The sequence below is a fragment of the Vidua macroura genome, chromosome 3, assembly GCF_024509145.1.
Source record: "Vidua macroura isolate BioBank_ID:100142 chromosome 3, ASM2450914v1, whole genome shotgun sequence".
Classification (NCBI taxonomy): domain Eukaryota; kingdom Metazoa; phylum Chordata; class Aves; order Passeriformes; family Viduidae; genus Vidua; species Vidua macroura.
The window spans coordinates 25,245,061-25,267,861 of NC_071573.1; the positions used below are offsets into that span (position 1 = coordinate 25,245,061).

A 22,801-nucleotide genomic window follows, 5' to 3' on the forward strand; every position below is an offset into this window, starting at 1 on the left:
CTTTCCATAAAGGAACTGCAAAACAGAAGTTTTCTATTTAAAAGAGATTCTATGAAAACAAATTTCCTGAGAAGTTCAGTACACTTTGATTTTCAAAGCAGTGTATCTTCAGGAACCGTACACGTTCACAGACAAAAAACTCATTTTCGTTGACAAACTCAAAGTTCTTAAAAAACACTAATCATGTCCCCCAGCAGAAACTTTTAACTTAATTCACAATGAAACTTACAGCATTGCAGGAAACATTCAGAAAGAGTTCTGTAAATTTAAAATCATAACTCACTTTTCATCTCTTCTGCAAAATTTTGGCTTAGCTTTAGAGATTGCTTGATCATATTTAGTTCTTCTTCAAGCTGGTGGATCTCTTGTGATTTCTTTTCAAGTTGACAATTGAGAAGATTTTTTTCCTGCTTCACTTCCTAAACCAAAACCAAATGAGGCCATATTTCATGTAAATTGATAAGGAGATCAATGGACTCAGTTCATTTAAATCAAAGTAAAGATATTCCATTAGATCCTGTTAAGACTTTGGGAATCTATGCCTGGGTTCTTAAGCACTGCTTGGAAACATAAGCTGAATTTTTTATTCTTAGCAAATTGACAGCATCTGAGAGATGCTGCCAGTTGATGCAGCCAGTGCACTCCCTGTTAGCATAGAACAAACAGCTCCACATGACTTCACAGAGATGGGACAGGACAGATTCTACAAAATCTGAGCTGATTAAATCAGGCTACTTTCCCAAAGCAGCTCGGTAAACAAATCTCTGCAATGACATCAAAATTAACATGAAATGTGTAGATCAGATTTTACCTGTCATCTCATGTAGAAACAAGTTCTCTTTCCACTGAACATCAACAATGTGGCAACATTGGTCAATTTATATTTAGAAGTGCTTACATTTTCAGATGGTTGTTTTGCAATTACCAGCAATTTCTTTCAAATAAACTGATTTTTAAAAAACTCCAAACAAGCAAACAAAACACACCAGGACCACCACCAAAAAATACTATGTAACTACATTGCACCCAGGAAACCAAATAAAAGTTCTTTTAAAGAGACTCATCCTTGTTCTCCAAACTCCTGTGCTCTGGCCAACAGATGCCATGGAACTGGCATAGCCCAAACTGAATCAGACTGTCAATTATTCATCCATTTACTACTACCAGATGGGCATAGGATTCACAAAAGCCAAGCTCAAGAAATGGAAAGGCCTGAATGGAAAAAATTAAAAGCTTGCTGGCATGGCAGGGTTGTTTTTGCAACAACATAAATAAATTACCCTCAGAACATGATTAAAACTGTCACTGTTGCTAACAGTTGCCTTCCCTTCTACTCACAGCCTTCCCTACCCACACTTTAAATAAAAAAAATCCAGTCACATATAAATTTAATGAATAAGCTTTCCAGCAATCTTAATAAATTTTCCAAGAAGTCCAAGCATCTAAACCCCTTGCATTCAAAGCTGCCAAAGATGCAATACAAGTACATGAATTAAACTAAGCCATTCATTAGAAAACCTAGGGTGATCTATGGAAAGAAAAACAAACAAGTTTATGGAATTAAAATGGCTGAAAGGTCCAATTATTTTCGATTTGGTGCAAACATTCCCAATATCCATAGAATCATACATTGGGTTGGAAGGGACCTTAAAGGTCATCTAGTTCCAACCTCCCTGCCATGGGCAGGGACCTCCCTTGCCAGACTGGGTACAGAATTTTTTCCTAGTGTCTAATACAAACCTACCCTCTGTCAGTTTGAAATAATTTCTTGCCCTGTCACTACATGCCCTTGTAAATAATTTTTTATAGGTTCCCTTCAGGGACTGGAAGACCACAGTTAGGTCACCCCAAAGCCTTTTCTTCTCCAGACTGAACAAACCCAATTCTCTCAGCCTTTCCTTTTAGGAGAGGTGCTCCATTCCTCTGATCATCCCCTTGGTGGCCTCCTCTGGATTTGCTCAACAAGTCAGTGTATGAGAGAGAGCCAGTCAGCTGGGCCAAAACCATGCAAAGTGTGGTTCCAACAACAGTCACATTCCAATCACTGGGAATGTTCTCAGACATTGCAATCTACCAGCAAGAACATACCTAAATTTTCACAATATACTAAACCCATACAAATGTTTATGATGATCTGAACAAAACCCACGATTTTACTTTAGACTTTTGCAGAGAATTTTTAAGGTAATTTTTTGGCAGAGACTATGCCAGGTTATTTTATATCTGGTGACAACTGGTAACAAGCAAAATAAGAATGTTTAACAAAACCAAACTGCTACATGGATTACATAGGTATCCAGCTGGTTTTCCTACTTACTGCTGATTCTCCAAATAGAGTATAAAATTTGCATTGAGAGGTCTCTAGTGGCAAAACTGGAACAATTTCAAGTGTAGGTGTTCTGGTTACCACCAAAGCTAAACAAGGTAACTGAAGACAGAGGAGACTTTAAAGTGAAAAGGTTTTTGCAGTGTGAGTGAGGTAGCTTACAGAAACTCCTCTGAATTTACCTTAATTTGGGAGAAAGTCCAATAAATATACAGTGCTGGAAAAACTCTTATTCTAAGAGAGATGCTTTTTTTTTTTTAAAGACCAAAATTTGCACAAAATCACTGAGTTTAACAGTATGAATCAAAGCAGCAGTCAATGATTCTAGAATTTACTTTCAAAATCAAACACTCATTTTATTATTATTTGATTTTTATTTCAGAATCAAAAGCAAGAATCTCTTGAAACAATTTTTTTTAAAGTAAGTCCAACATGAACTAGAACCATATCATCAGCATTACAGCAATGAATAATCCTAACCACACAGCTAACTCCAGAAACTGCACTGATTTCCATGATGCTAGGGAAGGCCTCATTTTTTGTTACAACTAGGATGAGTTAAGGTAGTCCACAAATGTGTTTAAAGATTGCTTATGGGGAAACACACCATTGTGAGAAAATGCTCCAGAGTATTAAATGTTTACATATTGCTGATTTATGGTATTAATTCTGCCAAATACTCATCAGCATTGCTCACCTGAAAGCTTCTTGTCAGGTCAGCTTCCTTAGCCTGGGCAGCTGACAGAGCCTGCTCTGCTCGGCACAGCTTGTGGGTGAGATCACTGGTGTCGTGTTCCAAGCGTTGTTTTGCTGCCATTACCTGGAAAACCAACATCGTAATCACAGGTATGATTTCTTTCTTTAAACTCCCATTCTTGAACTCAACATTCTGTTACAAAATGAAACTACACTATTTTATCCCACCATGGACCCAAGGGTTGCTTTACTGCTTTTTAGAGAAAAGTTGCCTATTGCCTTTCCACTCCTTTGCTTCCAACCAAAAAGATGGGATGTCTCTAAAATACATACATTTCTGGACTGTCTGAAATAAGATTAATTCATCCAACTTGCAGCTACATCACCACAATAATATCTGTAGAATAGAAATTAAAATGGAATACAATTGCCTTTTTGCTAAGCTATGGGAATCAAAGTTAGGATCATAACTGCAATTACTGCTCTGTTGACACAGATTTTGTAAAAAATGAACAGGTTTTAATGCTTTCAGAAGAGCACTAAAACGTCCCAGATTAAAACAGATGGAAATTACACTACTGGATAAAAAAAGTCTGTTCTGAGGTCATCAAGTAATACATTACCTTTCTTTGAGAAGGAAGTAAAAGGCAGTTATTTTCCTCTCAATTAAATCAATTTTTCAGTAAGCATATACAAAAGAATATGCATATAATAAAGAAGCCCCCAGTAAAAACTTTTGACTGAATGTAGTCCCACAGCTATATTTCTAAAATAAAACAAGCCTGCAAGAAATCTGTTGGCAGTTTTAGAAATGATGTTTCAGTTTAGGCTGCCTACAAGTGGGGCTTCTCAATATAACTTTCAAGAACTTGTGGCTCTTTTTAGAAAATCAGTTAACTCTGCTGCTTGAGAAGTGCTCTCAAGGGTTTTTGGAGGCTTTTAAACATTCCTCTTTTCTGGTCACCCACTCCCGAGGCTTGTGCTGCTTCCTAAACTACTGAAAGTTGGGAGTTTGTGACAACTAATGTGTTTATAAATAGATAGCTACTGCCAAAGCAGAAAAACTCCTTCATACTTATCTTCTTCCTTACACAAGCCATGACACTCATCTGATTTTGTGTAGAACCAGTTCAGGGAGTTAAACTGATAGCAAACACTGTATACACATATGCTAATTTAAATGTAATATTTTCTTTGCTTTTTTATCTCCTCTATCATCTCTCCCCAGGATCACATGAGGAGTGTATGGCTAGGATATATGAAAACGGGACTGTTTTTCCAAAGGGCAACAACCTGTTGGTCAGTAGCTCTATCATCAAACTACCCCTCTGCATGTTTATGTAAAAAAAAAAAAAAAAAAACAAAAAAAAAAAAAAAAAACCAAAGTGTCTAGTGATCAGCCTTAGCTGCTCCTTTCTCGGATTTATTTTACCTGCACTGCCTGCATTTACAACTCCTTCCCTGTGAGAAGTGGACTAGCTAGACAAAAGTGGACAAACTTTTAGAAGCCTATAATTCACATTTAAATACATATTATTTTGGTAAGAAATGGTAATCACAAAATATCTAATACATACTGTAAAAACATTAATACAAGATGCCACATTAATTATTTTTTTGCTTTATGTATAATTAAGACAGTGCTGTTGAGACAACTAAATACCACTCTAGTAGTGGACTTTAATGCTAAAAAAAGCCTACTTTGTCAAATTCTGCCTGCAGAGCATTGAAGTCATTTTTGGCTTGCTGTAGCTCCTGGTTCAATTTGCTTCTTATCTGGTTGCACTGCTGATCCAGTGTTTGCAAGGCACGCTGCTGACAAGAGAGTTCCTAGAAAACAGTGGCAGAAAAACAAAGAAATAAACACATGACCACAACAAGTCTCTATTTTGGTTACTGCAGAAATAACAACTGATTTTTTTCAGCAGGTACTGCCTGCTCAGGGACACTTGTCTTACACAGCAAACAGTTTAAACTCAGCTTTAATTCATAAGGCATATGCCACATAGGCAAGAATGACATTAACCTAATTTATGTCATCTGCTTAAGAACTTAATTACAGAAAGGGAAAAAAATTGAATCCTAAGGTAATGAAAGCAATAGTGTTAAAATTTTTCATACTAAAAGTAAATTTCATGTCTACTTGCACTGTAATGTAATTCTTACAAGTTCATCTCTGCTAATACTTACCGTACTATAAGTTTGGTTTTTCTCTACACTATTGCACAAATTTTGTTGCAAGAAGATATAACACAGAGCCTTTAAATAGGACTTAACAGACTAATATTATAAATAAATGAACGTTAAACAAACATTTTAAGAACCTGCAACAGCGCATAGATCCTAACCATTGCAGAAAAAAAAGAGTTCTTCTCAATTAATGGCCTTGCTGAACAATTTAGAATGGCAGTGTGTGGGCTAACATATTAATCTTATGAAGGGCATTATTTAGCTAACTAAAAAAAAGGAAAGATCAGGACACAAGGTTCATAGGCCTTCAACCCATCTTTTGATCAATACAATGATACTACAACTATTCAAATGCAAAGATCAGTTGTTCCAATTTACCACTTCTAGATGAAGTTCAGCATCAATGTGAGATCCTGATGTAGCATCAAGACTAACAGACTTTGTAAAATCACTTTTTCACACAACAGTGCTGGTAGCAGCACTGTTTATTGGCTACGCCACCAAAACTCCTCTGACAATTATTTTATCTTTCTGGACATACCTTAGGGAAAAAGTTTCAGGTTAACCATTTGACACAACAAGCAGTCTTCCTCAGGGCAATGTCCTTATATTCAATCTCTAAAACAAACTTAAAATGCCCATCTAAAATAGCACTATCACTTCTGAATCTGTGTCTTGTATTTCCTAACACTTTATTAAGCTTAAAAAGAAAAATATAAAGAGTTTAGCCCTAATCCAAATCAGTATTAATTCTGGTAATACTAAATATAACTTCATTACAGAAAAATTCCTGGCATAGTACTATACTACTTCTCTCTGCAAGAGCTAGCATGAAGGAAATGAAAGACAATTTAATTGACTATATTAACACCTTCTGAGCATGGACCAAAATTAGAAGAGAGATATAGTCCTAAAGAAATTATTTTCTTCTGTGTGAAATGCATGCAAAATTAACTCAAAGTCCACAGAAATAATTGAGTTGGTTACTAAGTTTGAGCTCACATATACATAACTTTATGAAAAAATGGAGCCTAGTTTCTCATGGATGTGCATGTCATTCCATCTCTCAAACATGTTCTGTATCTTCCAGTGAATACCAACATAATCCTGCACCTCTCCAACAGCCTATCCCCACTATCGCGATATTTGTTTTCCATTTTTTCAATCACCTTTGCAACTTTTACCTCTTCATCAAATGTGATTGCAACTAACAGAAAAACAGATATACAACATAAGCCAAGTGATTTCATCTCCTCAGGAAGTCAAAGTTAAAAAGTTCTCCTTGCCTTACCTGTTGGTATTCCTTTTCCTTCGCCTTTATTTTCTGTTCTAAAGACCGACGAGCGCTCTCAGCATTTTGTCTTTGGCAATTCAGTTCTTCTGACAATCGCTTCACCTTTTGCTCCAACGTTTGGACCTATAATAATTTAGTTATCAATCACAAGTGTTAAAGGTGCAAGTGATGTTTCATTTAAATATATAAGCCCTCACATAAAAAGAACACTGCTGTCAGCTACTACAATTATTCTAGCATTCATATGAGCACAGTAACTTTAGCTGGTACCATAGAAAATCTTAGCAATCCAAAGTACAAAACTCATTCATTCTTCCTTATGTTAGTGAGAAAATGTGTGTGTAGGTATAGAAAGAGTAGATATACTTTAATATATATGTCAAAAATGTGAATGTGTATACACACACAATAATAAAACATCTTTAGATGATATATAAGATAACATCTTTACATATATTTAGATAGCACAATAAGAAAACATACAAGACACATATCATATTTAGATAATAGAATAAGAAAATCAATGTTTTTGACAGTCTGCAGAAAGATGCCACATCTGGCACTAAGAATAGATTGTATTTTCAGTACCTCAGGTTGCTACCAACTAAAGAATGACTGTTAACTGCAAAGCAATTACATTTTTAGACTGAAAATAAATGGATATTCCACCAAATTTCAAAATGATTCAGCAAGCTGATTTGGACAGAAAAAAAAGAAGTAACTATCTTAGTAAAAATAACAGCATTTTTTACAATTTAAACTTTAAAAAAAAGCTTTGTCTAGGTTCACCTCCACATTAACTTGTAATTTAATTCAGTTATGTTAATATTATGTCACCCAAGAGAGTGAAGCATTATTCACCTAACTTTCTGAACAAAAAAAATGCAAATTTTATTCCAAACCAAATCAGTTAAAGCAAAATATGTACCTTTTTTCCCCAGAGAGTAAGAAAAAATGGCAAAGGGTGACTGGGACTCTCTTTCCTCAGCAACAAGAGCTGTTTATTGAGTTAATGAAACGGTTGAAATAAGAAAATAAGAAGCAGGTAGTTGCATTGGGATGTCAGGTATTAGGCAGAGACTGCAGGGATTGTGAATTCCTGTAAGATCACATGGAAAGGTGATTGCAGAAAGGCTGCAAATCCCACAAGGAATGAAAATACTTGATAACACAGAGGTGCTGGGCTTGAGGTCTGGGAATGGTACCAGTGACAGAGAAGTGTACATGGGGGATTGCCAGGATTAAATCCAGGCTACAAGGCACGAACTAAAATCTAAAATCTCAAAGCAGTTCTACTTTCGAAGTCCAGGGTGGGCAGGCAGAGATCCAATTCCAGTGCAAGAAAGAAGCAGCAGAACAGAAAGGAGTCACCTTCACAAGGCAGGACCAAAGGAACCTTCTGGGGCAAGATGCACTGCACCTTAAGGATGGGCTGCACATCAATTCCAATGGTGGCAAGTCCCATTTCTCCTTGTCCTTTCCCAGGCATGTTACTAGATGCACAACCTTGCCCCTTCCCTTGGGCTGCTTTTAATCCCCTTTGATTCCTTAGTAAAAGAATTCCACTCTCTTAAACCCACAGAAAATTAACAAGGGAAAATTAAATACATAATACCCTTATCTTTTAGGAAGTTGAATCAAGTCATTTTTGGAATCAAATAAATTAAAATTAAGCCCTTTTCAGAAAAATTGAGCTGTCAGACTGGGTCAGCTAGGTCTTCCCACAAACTCACCATGACAGTGCCTTTATGAAGTCAAGGGACTATGTCAGGCGTTTGCTTTTCCCTTATCCAGCCAAGACTTCCCCTAAACTAGTTCCTCACAGAATTATCAACTAGCAAATGTTGCTGCATCTCTGAGAAGGCAGAGTGATCAAGGTTTACATGCAAAGGTTTATTTTTTTAAGGGCCAATTCAGGAGTTCTGGGAAATATTAGCTCACCAATATACTTAAGTAGCTTGCAGAAACTCACTGACAAACATGGATAATTATTCTACCCAGAGAAGACACACACAGAAACATCTTTTTCCCTATGCTGTAGATGAACCACTAGTAGAGAAAAAAAAATTAAAATAGATAAAAATAAGATTCAAGGAATTATTACATCTGTGCAGTAATTTCAAATTTGTTAATTTGTTGTGAAAAGGGACTTTAGGAAGGTAATGCAACTTGATTTATCAAGGAAAAGACTTACTTGTTACCTTCTGCAGCTTAAATTACTTTAAGTACTGGCATTTTCCTTTTGCATATGATTACAAGCAAATATCTGAACCATTTCAGATTTTTATGTGTATTTACTTACATACGCTCTGTAAATTCTTGACTAAGCAGTGTACTATTCTATTGATTTTTAGTGTGAATTCAAACTCCCCAGGATTAGGCTGTGAAATTCCATTTAGAAACTGCATATATTCTTAATCTTGCATTGCATTTTTACCTAGACATTATTTAAAACAAGCAATTTACAATACAAGGACTATGCCCCCACAACATCCTGTAGTATAAGCAACAAATTCTGATTTTCAGCCAAAGATGCAAGAGTCTTTTTCAGGTCAGAACTTGCCACCAGATGTCATTGTTGCTCTATGCAACTTGATCAGTAAATATTTTTCAGAATCTGTGTCAATCTTACCCGAGTATGAAAATTATTTCTTCAGGTGGTGTAAGAACCTTCCAGAAAATGGGCAACTGCTTACATGTATTAATGCTTTTACATATAGTACATATCAAACTAGCATATACTTCTCAAAACTTGATCCTTAGTAAACTCTCGAGAAACTTTGTCTGAGAACCTTGGTTCTTACCGAATGGCTGAAAACAGACACATAGGAAAACTGAAAGTGAATTGTAAGGACAGTCAGAAGATGTGTGACAACATTTTACCTGCGTGGTAGCTTGATCAAGTTGTGTACTCGTTTGAGTCAGTTTATCTCTGGTTTTGTTCAGAGTTTTATCCTTCTCAGTTAATTCCAACTTCAATTTGTCCAGCTCCAGTTCAGTCTCTTGATGTTTATTCATATGGGACCTCTTCAGCTTTTCTTGAGCTTGCAATTGCTGTTCTAGGTCTTTAATAATGGAATTTAGTTCTGAATTTAAAAAAAAGTAAAGATTAAGGATACTTTTTGCTTTGGAAGGTACCTCGTCCTACACACTTACTATTTAAAATGTTTGAAAACTCCCCAGTTTCCTGGCACAGGCAGACACCCTGTAAACTTTTCAGCAAGTTAAAACAAGTTTTAACTGTGTTCTACTATGACATCAATAACAGAAACTATCAAGACTGAAAGACAGTTGACTGTAAATCAATAATTCCTACTTCATGAGAAAGAACACAAACACAAGAGCTCAGGAACAAGTGCTGCAAAGGCAAAAACAATTTGTTCCTCCTGCTGGCTTTTTTTGTTTTGTTACTGTTTTTAAACATGCAGAAACATGTCACTTGAAATAACTATTACATTTTTTATAAGTCTATCCAACTACAAGCATTTCCTTAGCTCAACTGTCAGCTACAGGAAGCATTATCGAGAATTAATATTATCTGGTTTTGTGTGTTTTTTGTTAAAAGACGTCCTGTCTTCCTGATTCTGAATTTGTATGGCTTCCAAGTTGAAAAGCCACCAAAATTGAAGCTGTATGTGAGGTATTAGAATGAAGAGTTTGGAGAGTTCGGGGACTTGTAAAACAGTAGAAAAGCTGTCCAAAGAGTACAAATAGCAGGCTCAAGTGAATGCTCAACAAATCCAAAAAATCCCAGCTATTTCCTTTCTTACAACTATCAGGTATCAGGAATGATTATTTCTTCATGTCAGTATGTGTAATACAAGACCATATATTGGGTTTTGATTGCACTTCTTGCAGCATACTTCATTTTGTGCTGCCAGTAGCATCCATCATGTACCAACTCAGTTATGCACTAAGCATGTTCAATCATCAAATTTTTAAGACATAATTGCTCAGTCAAAAAGTATCAATAATATAGAAAAATAAGGAAACAATATGATTTAATTTAACAGTGAGATACAATGAAATCCTAAAGAGTTTTTTTAACTGTTTTAAGAAGATTGTTCCAGGAGCAATGGATTAATGGAAAAAGGCATTTTTCCTTTTCAATGACGTCCCCTACTCAGCCCAAAAATACAAACTGTTCCCTTCTAATTCTCATACCCCTTATGCAAAATATACCACAGCTTGTGGGCAATCTCTGTGTATGGCTGATCACTGAAAATACACCAGTAGCCAACAGGGCCAGCTGGCAAAGGCAACAGCAAGTATCTTTCTCTTTTCCTTGCTAAAGCACTAATTTCAATAGCCTGCTTCTATCTGCTCATAAGCTTTCATGAAACCATACAGGAGACTGCCTCTAGGTCTTAAAGAAATGCATCAGATACCTTGGTTCTGTGCTCTCAGCTGGATCATGAGGGAGGAATTCGAGTTCTCAGCAAAACTGCTGTCAAACTCGTTTTTCTCTGATAGAATACTTGAATTTGTGTCTTTATCCCAAGGAAAGGAGGATGCTGCAGAACTTCCCCTTGCCGGTGTTTCTGGGTTTCTAGAAGGTGTCTTTTCCTGTTGCCATGAAAACACGGATGAGGAAGCCTGATGCCGTGCAATCTCTCTGTGACTCAAAGAGCTTTGAGGATGAGGCTGATTTATTTTCTGTGTCCAAAAAAAGAAAAGGATGTACCTTTACACAGTTCCTTATCCAACATAAAACAAAATAACTAACTTAACATTAATAGCTAATAGGTCATCATCATTACACATAGGTATAACATCACAGCACCCACCAGTGCAAAACCCTGATACATATCATTATTGTCTATGCTATGTAAATTAAATAACTTTAGCACAAGATTCCAAGCATAGCTGATACTTATAAATACAACCCAGGATATCAAAGAAAGCATTTTGATCTGTGTATCTTTATAAGTAACATACATAAATTTTTGTCTTTTTCAAGAGAGCCCATCATTTTACTCCTACATTTTTTAAAATCGAATCATACATTTTTGCAGGTAAGTGAAGACAACTAAGTTGCAAAAAAAATAATAATAGAAGTCTAAACTACGATATCTGATATTTGACTAACATTTAGTTCTACTGGAGAAGCACAGGTAAATTCAAAACACATTTAATTATTTAAACTTATAAACAGAGTATTCCAAAACTGCAATAATAAAATCTGCAATAATAAAATCTGCCAGGTACAAGCTTTCAATATTTCCCCATAGAAAAATCAAACAGAGCAAAAAAAATAGATTTTTATCTTGTTCTTAAGTGAAAAAAACCCCAAACAACGAAAACCTCAAACAGCAAAGCCCCTATTGCTTTTTTAACTGGATTTTTGAATGCAGCTCATTTGAATTACTTTTTCTTAAACTAAATCCCTAAACCATGTAATACCCAGTGTGACTTCTCAGTCAAACTAGAGAATATGCTGTTATCTAGGACTGTGTCAAGACCAAAAATCTATATTACATTGTCCAGAATGCTGTGTCCAGTCCTGTAAAATTATTTGTTAACAGACAAAGAGGAAAGGAAAACTAATTATGTATGCAGTAATCATTTTCCCTATATGCCATTTAAATTTATAGTTTCTGAGACAAAAGTTTGGATCCAGAACTAGCCACAATGACAAACAAATGCTTCCTGGAATCATAGACCTGAAGTCCAGATGTATCAGGTATTCCTTTTTCAAATTATGTTTTTCTGATGTAGTAATTCACTATTCTCTTTTAAGCTGAATTTTACTCACCATCTTAATTATTGCAAGTGTTACAAAATACCGTGTGGTCGTCAACCATATTATTCAACTCTTTTTCACAACACTAATCAATATGGCTGAATAGCACAGTTCTCTTTACCAAGCCTTTTCAGGCTCCTCTGTTGACCATTCCCCAGTAAAAACAAGCCATTTTTTGCCACTCTGCACTCAATCTTTTTCTTTAAATTTGCAGGAACTCCCCTTATCAAATTTTTTCCCTTTCATCAGTGCATATCCAACAACACTACACTGAGTTGCACTTGACTTACACATTTTCTGATTTGTTCTCAAAAGAAAAACCCCAAAAGGTCTGAAAATATATGATGCATGATTTGACTTTCTCAGCAAATAGTTGACCTTTTCTCCATATGCCTACACATACTTCAATAAACATATCGTGTCATATTTCTAACAATTTGCCCAGGACATAATGTTGGCCTGACTAAACTGTATTTCCAAGAAGCAGCACGGTGGTTTTTTTCTAATGTCACCATCCTTGTCCCTTTCCAGTGTCAAGAGAAGAATGAGGCAACATTGCACATCACAGTGATTCATCAGTCCCACACCGCAGTGCCCTATCAATTAATGGGAAAATATTCTCTGCATCTGATGATTTTTTAAATTACTATTCATTTTAGCAATCTAATTTAAGACTACTTCTGACTTTCCAATTTGAGTCTGTGCCACAGATTCAACCCCAACAAAAAAAAAGGCTCTGATATAGAAAAGTTTTAAACCTTTACATAGTAAGTACCAAAGATAAAATTATTTCACATTTTCTGCAATGGCTTTTTCCTTGAGGGCTTTCAAATCTTATTCATCTTGTTCTCAGAGATTAGCTAATACTGTTCCTCCTTCATATATGCTTGAAAGATTTATAGGTTTCTATTTTCTAGGTGTGAATTATTACAACATTTTTCAAGGCCATTTTATTATTATATAATATTTAACTTGGCATAACTGACACCGTTTTATCTTGTCCTTGCTTGCAGGAGACTTCCAGTTTCTGAAGGATGTGTTCTCATTTTTAATGTCCTCCTTTCCTTCGCTATTCAAAGAGGATGGCTTTTCTGAATTCTCCAAGATTACTTCTGAATGGCAGTACACACAGATTAATTCTCTCTTTCTTTTGAAATTATATTTTATGTGCTGTATAATATTTTTCACTAGTTTTCCATTTCATTTTCCAACTTCACTTAGTGGTTACTTTCTAAGATAACACACAAACCATTCCTAAGAAATACTTACCTTAAACTGGATGGTTCTCAGTTGTAATTCCAGCTCTTTATTTTCTTGTACTTTTTTCTTGTATTTTTCTTCTAGTTCTTCAAACTTAGCATCTACAAAGTCATGATGAATAGTTCTTCATAATCTGCCTTAGTCCAACCAGTTTTTCACCCAGTCCAGCCACGTTTTCCCACCCCTATGGGTCCCTTCCAACGTGAAATATTCTAGGATTCAATTATTTTAATGAATTTAAGACTCCAGCTTTCAAAGGAAAATATCTCCCCAAGAATATAATTTTAAATAAAGTTAGGTAAATAAATTTAATCTTATCCCTCTTTCAGGAGTGCCATGCTTAGCAGAATGCTTGACATTGTCACTAACTGCACCCCTTTTCAGATATGTATAAAGTGAAAGGAACAAGAGTAAGAGATTATGTCAGATTTCCACTGGAGTAAGACTGAGATGCCAAATTCACAGAACATTTGTTCATAGCACTGAAAGAGGTAAATAACACATATCATATTGAACACAAAGCTTTTCAGCATAAAGAGTATAAGGGTGTCCAGCCACAGAATTCTCTACTTAAGGAAGCTTCCTGTCATTTTTCTAGTTCATTCAAATATTTTAAATATTTTTGATGTCACTAATTTGAAGATAGAAGTGATGCTTTGAAATGGATACAGAGCATTAATTGTGTAGATTATCATGCACACTAACAGTCTGTGCAAAAAATAACTTTCCAAATAAATAACACATTTAACTGTTGACTGCATTTTAGTTTAAAGTACCTGTGGTACAGGGAGAAATTTGCTCCCCACAACATGAAGAGAGGAGCTGACACCAGGAACAGAGATTCAAAAGATTGCTGCAGTCTACTGAAGGACATTTTATCACTATTCCATGTTCAGCAATGTAGCATTGAAAAGATGTAATATTTGTGATGTGCTCAATCTGCACTAATAACTTTTAAAATAGAAACCTAGGGTGCTACAAATTAGATACTTTCATAATAACTTATATAAGAGGGGCTAGGCAACTCAGTACAAGTGTAATGTTTAAAATACTCAACCTTCCAAGAAAACTGACAGTCAACTGTCTGTGCTGGATGAAGAAAAGGCTTATTTACCATTATTACTTTGAACAGGTGTTAAAGGAGCAGTAAAACTTCTCTGTGGAGTGGCACTGAGTGATACATCTCCTGCAGTCAATGTTTGCTGGCTTCTCTCAAGCTCACATTTGCATCTGTTTAGGAAAGAAGCAGCAGCATAAATTAATAATGGAAACTAAAAAGCTAATTAGCTATTTTTAACAGCCTAACATACACTAACAAATTACATTATTCTAAGGACTTAGTTTAAAGATCAAGTCAAGACATATCCACTGAAAAATTTTAGGGGGTGTAACACAAAAATATAAATGACATTTTATTTAGAGTTTCAACATAGTTAATCAATTACACAGGAGTCAGAGCTAAAAAACAAAATCAAAACCCCAAGTAGAAGAAAATCTGTTAGAACTCCTTGAGGTCTTACTGTATGAAGCTGTAGTTCAGCTAAACATAACCAAATGACTGTAAGCACTGAGAATATCAAACTCTTACTCTTCAGTGAGCATCTTTATGGCAGGAAACACAACTTTCAGTTGTTATGTTCTGATACTGCACACTTTCAGAAAACTGTATGCACAGTTTTCATGAAAATGCAAGGGAATAATCTCCACTCAACAGTGAATCTCTCATGTGTTCCATTTACATCACCACCCAAAACACCACAGCAGACAACCCATTTGAGGGACTTTTGTGAGGTTGAAGATACCGGGGCATCCAATGAAACCATATAACTAGTTCAGAGGCCGCACAGTAACTTTTGTCCAGCTCAATGAGCACAGGTTGATAAGATGATAGTCTCAGGCTGTAGCCCACTGCATCAGTGACTTCACTTTTGCCTTTTTTATTTTCCCTCTCTTTTACAGCTCAATGCCAAGAACTCCTCTTCCAGAGGATCATCAGTTGGGATGAAGTGGCAAATGATCACATACCAAACAAAAGGCAGACAAATACAAAAATCACAATGGCCAAGAATGAGGTACATGCAGTAACTGATATTTTGTAATGAACAGTTACATAAATTAATATAATGGGAAGGGGGAACTCAGCAAACCAACTTAATTTTGGGAATAGATAAATGGAACACATATCCTCAGCTCACAACTTCTTTGTCCCAACATTTGACAGCAGATACAGAGAACATTAGTGAGGTTCTATCAACCCTGATGAATCTCACTAGATTCTTCACTGGTGGATCTCAGCAACTCCTTACACAAAGTTGGTGTTTCTACATGCCATGAATTATGCTGCATTATTTATCATAGCAGTCAAATACCTCAACTCTCTTCAGTTTTCACAAAAATCAAAGAGAAAAAAAGAAAAAAAAAAATTGAAAGAGCAACACAGCTTCCTCTTTATTTGCTTCTATTAGGACATCTATGAGGCATGAGGAAAAAATTATGAAATAACCATTGTAAATATATTAGAGACATACAGCAAGTCCTCACCTTTTCAGTTCTTGTTCTAGCCTTTCAATATCCTTCTTGCATGAATTCAGCTGACCTGACTGAATGTTGACCTGAGATTCTTTTACTTGAAGATCATGTGAAATTTTCTGCTTTGCTTTCTCAAGATTATCACACAATTCCATCAAGCTCTGGTTTTCTCTTTTTAGTATTGCAGATTCATTTTTTTCACTTTCGACCTAGTTGGAACACAGAGATATTTTTGAAATTATCAACTCCTCTCTATACTTCGGTGCATTTATTATTTTAGTAACACGAAGTTCAGATGTTTGCGGTGGGTTCAGCACAATGCTGTTATTTTCTTCCTAACACTTCAAAATCCTGACAGCTCTAAAAACCTCAGATGTACACATTGTTTAAATATTCTTAGGTGTGAACAAAACTCACATTTGCCAAAATTCAACTCAGTGACGTTAACAGTTTCTATTTATTGACGAGACATGAACTCAAAAAAATCATCAATCCCTAAATACTAATAATCATCATTAAGCCACATTCTTCACTGATCATCTCGCTTCCCTTTCCAGCCTATCTTTAGCAGCCAGAAGGCCTTGGCTCACTCCACAAAGTGTGCACAGTAATTATCAAATGTCACAGCTTTGAAGATAGAGTCTGGCAGAAAAGATGTCCTTCTCCTCCCTGGAGTAACATCCAAGGGGCATCATCTTTGGCACAGTGCTGTTCTTTTGACTGACAATTGCATTACCTGCTACTTCTAAGAGTTTTAAAGTACCTCTTCATTTTGTTTAGGGACCACAGCAGTTCATTGGAATGGTTGAAACAATTTTCTGGAAACTCACAGGAAGAAACTCAAAGAAAACTGCTAGGCTTAAGGTTTTCTAGAAGACTGGTACAATCTAAAGAGAATAACAAGCAACCTTTGTAAATTGTCTCTGAGCTGTAGTCAAAGAACAGAAAACAAAATGGAACCAAATGGGTCACTGCTGACCTGAAGCATGGCAGGACCCTGACCAATCAGGTCTTTAGTCCCCTGGTTACAGGGCTGACAGGGTAGAGTCAGATGAGGTGCAAAATTACCCCTAAAACCAAAAAGGAATACCAAATCCTAAACCCCCAGTCTCTACAAAGAAAAAAAAACTAAGGAATAACATAAACTAAGATTATAGATATCTGTAGGCAAGGTGAAATAGGAAGAGGCTGCCAACTGTGCAGCTCTGGCATATAAAATAGGCCCAGTCGTTATCATGGATTTTAATGAATAGAACAATAAAATGTTTATTTTTCTAATCATAAAGAGCTGTAGAAAAACCTCAAAGTGCACACAAATAACTAGAAATGGACAAGTAGATAGGAAGCAGGAATCATATTTCCAACCAAAAAGAATTAAACAGAGGGAAGAACATAATGAATATTAAGAAAGATGAAGATAAACAGTTTATAATTCAGTGCTACCTTTCCTTTCAGTCAGGGAGAAGAGTCAAAACATTAACCCATTCCCTAACAATAACTACCAGAAAATAAACTGCTATAACAGTGTTTGGCATGAAGAACTGCATTTTGGGTTACCTTCTGCTTCTGTTTCTGCAAAGCTGCCTCCAAAGTCTCTAGCTGGTATTGCCTTTGCTGACGCTCCTTTTTAAGCTTATCCACTTGACTTTCCAGCTCATGGATCTTCTGCAGGATTCTGGGGGAGAGGCCCTCTTTCCATTCCTCCACAGCCCAGCTCATATTGTCCAGATTCTTATTTCACATAAAATGGATAGTATTATGCCTGAAACACAAAGACAACAATGAGAGCTTCCAAGAGCTGAAGTAAGCGTCCCTTTTAAAGAAATTGCATATTTTAAGCTTAGCAGCGATTAGAATACAGGCTTCCTGACCTAAATACCAAGCAGCACCTTAAAGCATTAGGTCATATTTTGACACGCTTATATGCAGTTAAGAGCAAAACCTCGCTGTAATGAATCTCCCGGCAGCAACAGGGTTTCTACTCTTAGACCTGCATTTGACAGCTCTACCTCAGGTGCCATCTCCTTGCCAAAACACATAGCTCCGTAGACCTCAGCAACGCTTCTTTATTTACTTTTCAAAGAACGTGGCTGAGCTCGGGGCATCTCAGAGAAACTAAAACTAGTGACCAACGACAGGCGGAGAGAGCCCTCACAGAACAGGGCGGCTGCCTGCCACCGTCAGTCCCGCGCCCGACCGCTCACTCACTGTTAAGCGCCGACCGGAGCCCAGCGACAGCGACTGGAGCCCGGTGCCGACGCAGCCGGGTGCCCGCAGCCCTCACGGCCGGCCGCGCTCCCGCCGCGACTCAAAGCCGGCGCCGCCGCCCCGCGGCCGTTTGCGCCCGCCCCCGCCATGCCGCGGCCCTGCGCGCTGATTGGCCCGCTCACCACGCCGCTCGCCACGCGGCCGCGGCCCCGCGGCCAATGGGAGCGCAGCGCGGCGCCGCCTGCCCTCCTGAGTGGCTGGTTCGGAAGCGTTCAAACTCCATTGGAGACGGCGGCGCAGGCGCACGGCGGCCCCGAGGCCGTTGCCCTCAGCTAGGCGGGGCGGTGCCCGCAGTTGGGCGGGGCGGGAAGAGAATGAGGGTGGGCAAAGGGAGCGGCAAGGAAGCGGCAGTTGTGGGGTGTAACGGCCGTGTCTCATCTTTATCCAAAACCACTTTCCCGGCTCCAAAGAAAGCCTGAATTTTGAGAAAAGGAAAGACAATACGCTGTCCCGGTCTTCTCCCGTTCACTTGGAAAGGAGGGAACCCGAAGTGCTTTCGTATTCAATTCTGCTCCCGGGGCTTGGGGTTCCTTTTTTCTTTAGTTGTTTGTTTGTTTGTTTGTTTTTGAGGCGAAGGGAGACAATTTAGCCCAATGTTACACATTTTCTACCCAGAAATACACACTTAATCAAAAAGCCCCAAATAGTTTGTAACTATGGTCTAACATAGAGCACAGAATGGACAATAGCAACACTGAAGGCCAAAGGATTCTAAAGTTCCTGTAAACTTCCCTGGGTACCCGTGACTGGTTTTTCAAACCCTCTGGTATTCCCCTCCCTACGCCCAATGGCCTGTCAGAGGGGAGTTTCAGATTTGAAGTTCAATGTTCCTTTCCATCAGAATCCATGACTTGTGACTCTATGATCTGATTGCCATTTTACCTATTCTGCTTCTCGTAATCATTCTGAGAATATTTACTTAAGCATGGTTCTTTTAATCATATTTAGGAAATTGAGTTAAACAAATCTTGCGTGAGAAATTAAACAGCTCACCAGTCAGCTGGTGAGAGCTCTGATTATAAATAAACACAGCACAATAAACTCACCAGCATATTGTTAAAAAATCTCCAAACTATCTCCTGAATAAAACAAGCTATTACAGTGATGGAACTGATCCATCATAAATACCTCTTCACAAATAACGATTAAAAAAAAAAAAAAAAACCCAAAACAACCAGACAGGCTAGAATTTTCCATGGTGAACTTTATGCAGGTGTTCCTGGGGGAACAGCACAGAACAGCAGTGCAGCAGGAACTGTTTCAGAAGAGTGGAAAACCCTCACACAGTACTCTGAAATAATTAATGAAAGCTGAGAACCAGTCTGAACTGAAGGGGATCCTCTGTGTGGTGGACAAATGTTCTGTAAGAATAAAATACTCATTTTATGCTACTTTCAGTGTTTCCCATTGGACAGTAGCAAATGCTACTTAATCAATTGTAGAAGTTGAAGAGTTTTCATTTTTTACAGATGATATTACAGTGGGACTACTGATGGACGTGGAGCTCTAGCATTTAAAGCAGTTCATCATGATTAATCCTTCAGGGAAAACTTCAGTGAAACAGTTTCAACTTCCATGACTGGTGGCATATTTTTCAGAAAGGGACGAATTATTAGAGACAGGCTCCACTGTTCTTATAAGGCATGAAAAATGAAAAATCAGCTGGTGTGTGTAGAGCTTTTAAGATTCAGTCTGATTAATATCTGGATAACTGAGGCTAAAGGAAGGGAACCTGACCGCTGTTGTCAACTTAAATGTGAGAAAACATTCTTCTGAAGCTGATTTCTAAGAATGGTCAGGTTTGTACTGGGTTAATGATTTACAAGTTAATTTTTTCATATTTGACAACCTTTATGTAACTATTGCAGGAATTAACTAATTATCATGAAAGATAAAATACTCATAAAGGGTATAGAAACTTGCTTTTTCTTTTGCCACATCAACTTATTCTGCACAATACCTTTGTAAATGTCAAGATATTAATTACCAGAAGTAACTATAAGAATAAAAATATTAATTAGTAAATGTAAGATTGAATTATGAGATACAAAAATGAGATCAAATACTCTGAAAAAATAATAACAAGTTATAAAGAATGTTAATAGTAACCATCAGTTCATCTAACACTTGTAATTATTTTCATTATTCGCTACTGGCTAGAATTCTTAGGGTCTTTCTAAGAGGCTCTCAATCCCCTGTGTTTGAGTTCCCCATGACTTTGAGCAAAGACTACCTCAAGTCTTGTGAAATAGCTTTTCTCTGTCCTTGAAATTCCATTCAGTTTTTGCCAAATGACAAACATCACCATTTACGTTTTCTCACCTGAATTCTTCACTGTTTCTAGTAAGGGGCCAAAACAGTAAGTAGAATGCAAAAGCCACTAAATGTTAAATTTGTATTGCTATAGCTTATGTCAGAGCACATGATGGAGCAAAACCAGAAGGGAAAAAAAAGAAGTTCTGATGAGAAAATCTCCCCCTTCTTGGATACGACAAGAAGCAGAAACCAGATAGAGCTTTTCCTCCATATTCTTCTCCATATTCTTCCTTGCTGGACTCAGAATCCATCAGGAAAGGCCAAATTCATGTAAGTGTATATATAAATGCATATGCACATCAAAGAGCTGGAGCAATCCCATTCACCCAGGGAAAGTGATAAATGGGCTGGGTACTCTGTGTCTGATGGGGTTCAACCTTCCCAGATTCCCTGTGGAGGCACCAGAGGCAGACACTGCCAGGCTGGGTGTGAAAGAGAAGATGGATCATTTTCCTTAGCCTCACCCAAACCCCACACTATACTAAGCGATGCCTCTTGCCTCTGGAAAACAAAATTCCCCATCTCTGCTGTGGATTCTCTGCTTGTTTTTTCTACATCTGTTGGGGTCAGGATTGAAGGCACTCCAGACAATAGTTCACGTTCAGACTCAGGTGTTTATTGTTTCTTATCAGTGCTACAGCCTCACAATTGTGAGTTCTGCAGTCTTTCATTAGCAGGGCACAAAATGGCTAACTATCTCTTATTACAAGGTCTTCTAAGACTAAACTATCCAATTAAGAAATGACACCTAGATTATTTTCCCTTTTAACACAATAACTGATCCCTCAAAACCCACAATGCGGACTTTTCTGTCCAATTACAAAACACCATCCAAACCCATGAAGAAGAAGGTGAAGAAGAACAATCTGTCTCCACCCTAAACCCTCCATCTTGCTTCATATTTATTTCTGTATTCTAAAACCCCAAACTCTAAATTTTCCACCCTGTGATATTACACACTAACCAACTACACACCCATAATTGCAGTGCTATTAATCAATTTTGGAAGCCTTCTCCACAGCCTCAGGTCAAATGCAGTGCTCTCTTGCAAGTCTGTGCCTCTCAGCACAGAAAGTTTAAAATTCTCAGCATCCAGGGTTCCAACATTTGCCAATGCAGAAAGTAACTGAGAAGATGGTGGTGGTTTAGGTGTCAGTACTTCAGCTGCATGGTTAAGTCTGCATTAATAGAACCAGTGAGCTACTCTTGTAAAATACCTTTGGTTGTTTGTACACCCTTAGATTCCCTATTCTTCACATGGTTTTTCACAGAGCACATAGCTTGTTTGGGGAACAGAATGAATGTTAAGGCGGATGCTATTGGGATGCATAGAGAACCTTACACCTTTCGTTTCTCAACTGCTTTTTGCTCTTGAAAAAATGTTGACGTGTCCTGCACAATCTTTTTTCACAGTTTATTAACAAAACCAGGGACCACAGCATATCACAAATGGCAACTCTGTTCCCAATGGAGATGGGGGTGTTTCTCTAGTGAGTATTACAGTATTTTTTGTGTACCAATTGAAACTATTACTGAAGCACTAATGCCTACGCCTGTGCTAGGGTCAATTGGATGAATGTATTAGTGGATCAAATACCTACTGTTGCTCTATTGCTTGGGATCACATTGGCTAGTACAGCCTACTAAACACCAGTGGGGAGGTTTCCTAGTACTGAGAAGGTGACTGAGGTTACCTGGCTTGTCTAAGGTGGCACAGTGAATCACATGCAGGTGCTGGATATGGACCCACAGCTGCGGCTCCTGGCAGTTTAAAACACCTCCAGACAAAGTTGCCACACTGCCACACTGCACCCTCTCTTCTGTTCCCCACCTTGCCACTGGTCCTTTGTGACAACTTTGGTGCTGATCTGAACTGCCAGGTGAGAAGGTTAAACAGGTAAGGGATATTATGTCAAGCAAAGACCTTTCTGGTAGCATCACATGTACACATATACATTGGGCTACAAACTGCTGTCTGGTCAGATAAATACCTGTTCCAGCTCAGCAGGTGGAGCAGGGATATGCAGGAGAGAGTGAAGAGGGCTGTGGAACACCAGCTCAAATAAGTTAAAACATCATGTAACAAGACCCTAAGTCCCTGTGCTCTAATCCGTAACACCTATATATATATATATATATATATATATATATATACTACACCTATCTATATATATATATA

The 22,801-nt window shown here is 37.5% G+C and overlaps 1 protein-coding gene across 1 annotated transcript in view; it reads right to left on the reverse strand.

Annotated features, from left to right (window-relative positions):
* CENPF (centromere protein F) overlaps positions 1–17,794 on the reverse strand; it is a 33,305-nt gene extending 15,511 nt beyond the window's left edge. The window contains exons 1-10 of the mRNA XM_053974353.1: positions 17,596–17,794; positions 16,051–16,247; positions 14,624–14,739; positions 13,519–13,610; positions 10,895–11,162; positions 9,390–9,592; positions 6,504–6,629; positions 4,724–4,852; positions 3,024–3,146; positions 284–419 (exon numbers count right to left, since the gene is read on the reverse strand). Of these exons, the coding sequence (XP_053830328.1) occupies positions 284–419; positions 3,024–3,146; positions 4,724–4,852; positions 6,504–6,629; positions 9,390–9,592; positions 10,895–11,162; positions 13,519–13,610; positions 14,624–14,739; positions 16,051–16,247; positions 17,596–17,757 (1,552 nt within the window). The 5' untranslated portion in view covers positions 17,758–17,794. The remainder of the gene's footprint in view (positions 1–283; positions 420–3,023; positions 3,147–4,723; positions 4,853–6,503; positions 6,630–9,389; positions 9,593–10,894; positions 11,163–13,518; positions 13,611–14,623; positions 14,740–16,050; positions 16,248–17,595) is intronic.
* Positions 17,795–22,801: the final 5,007 nt, after the last annotated feature.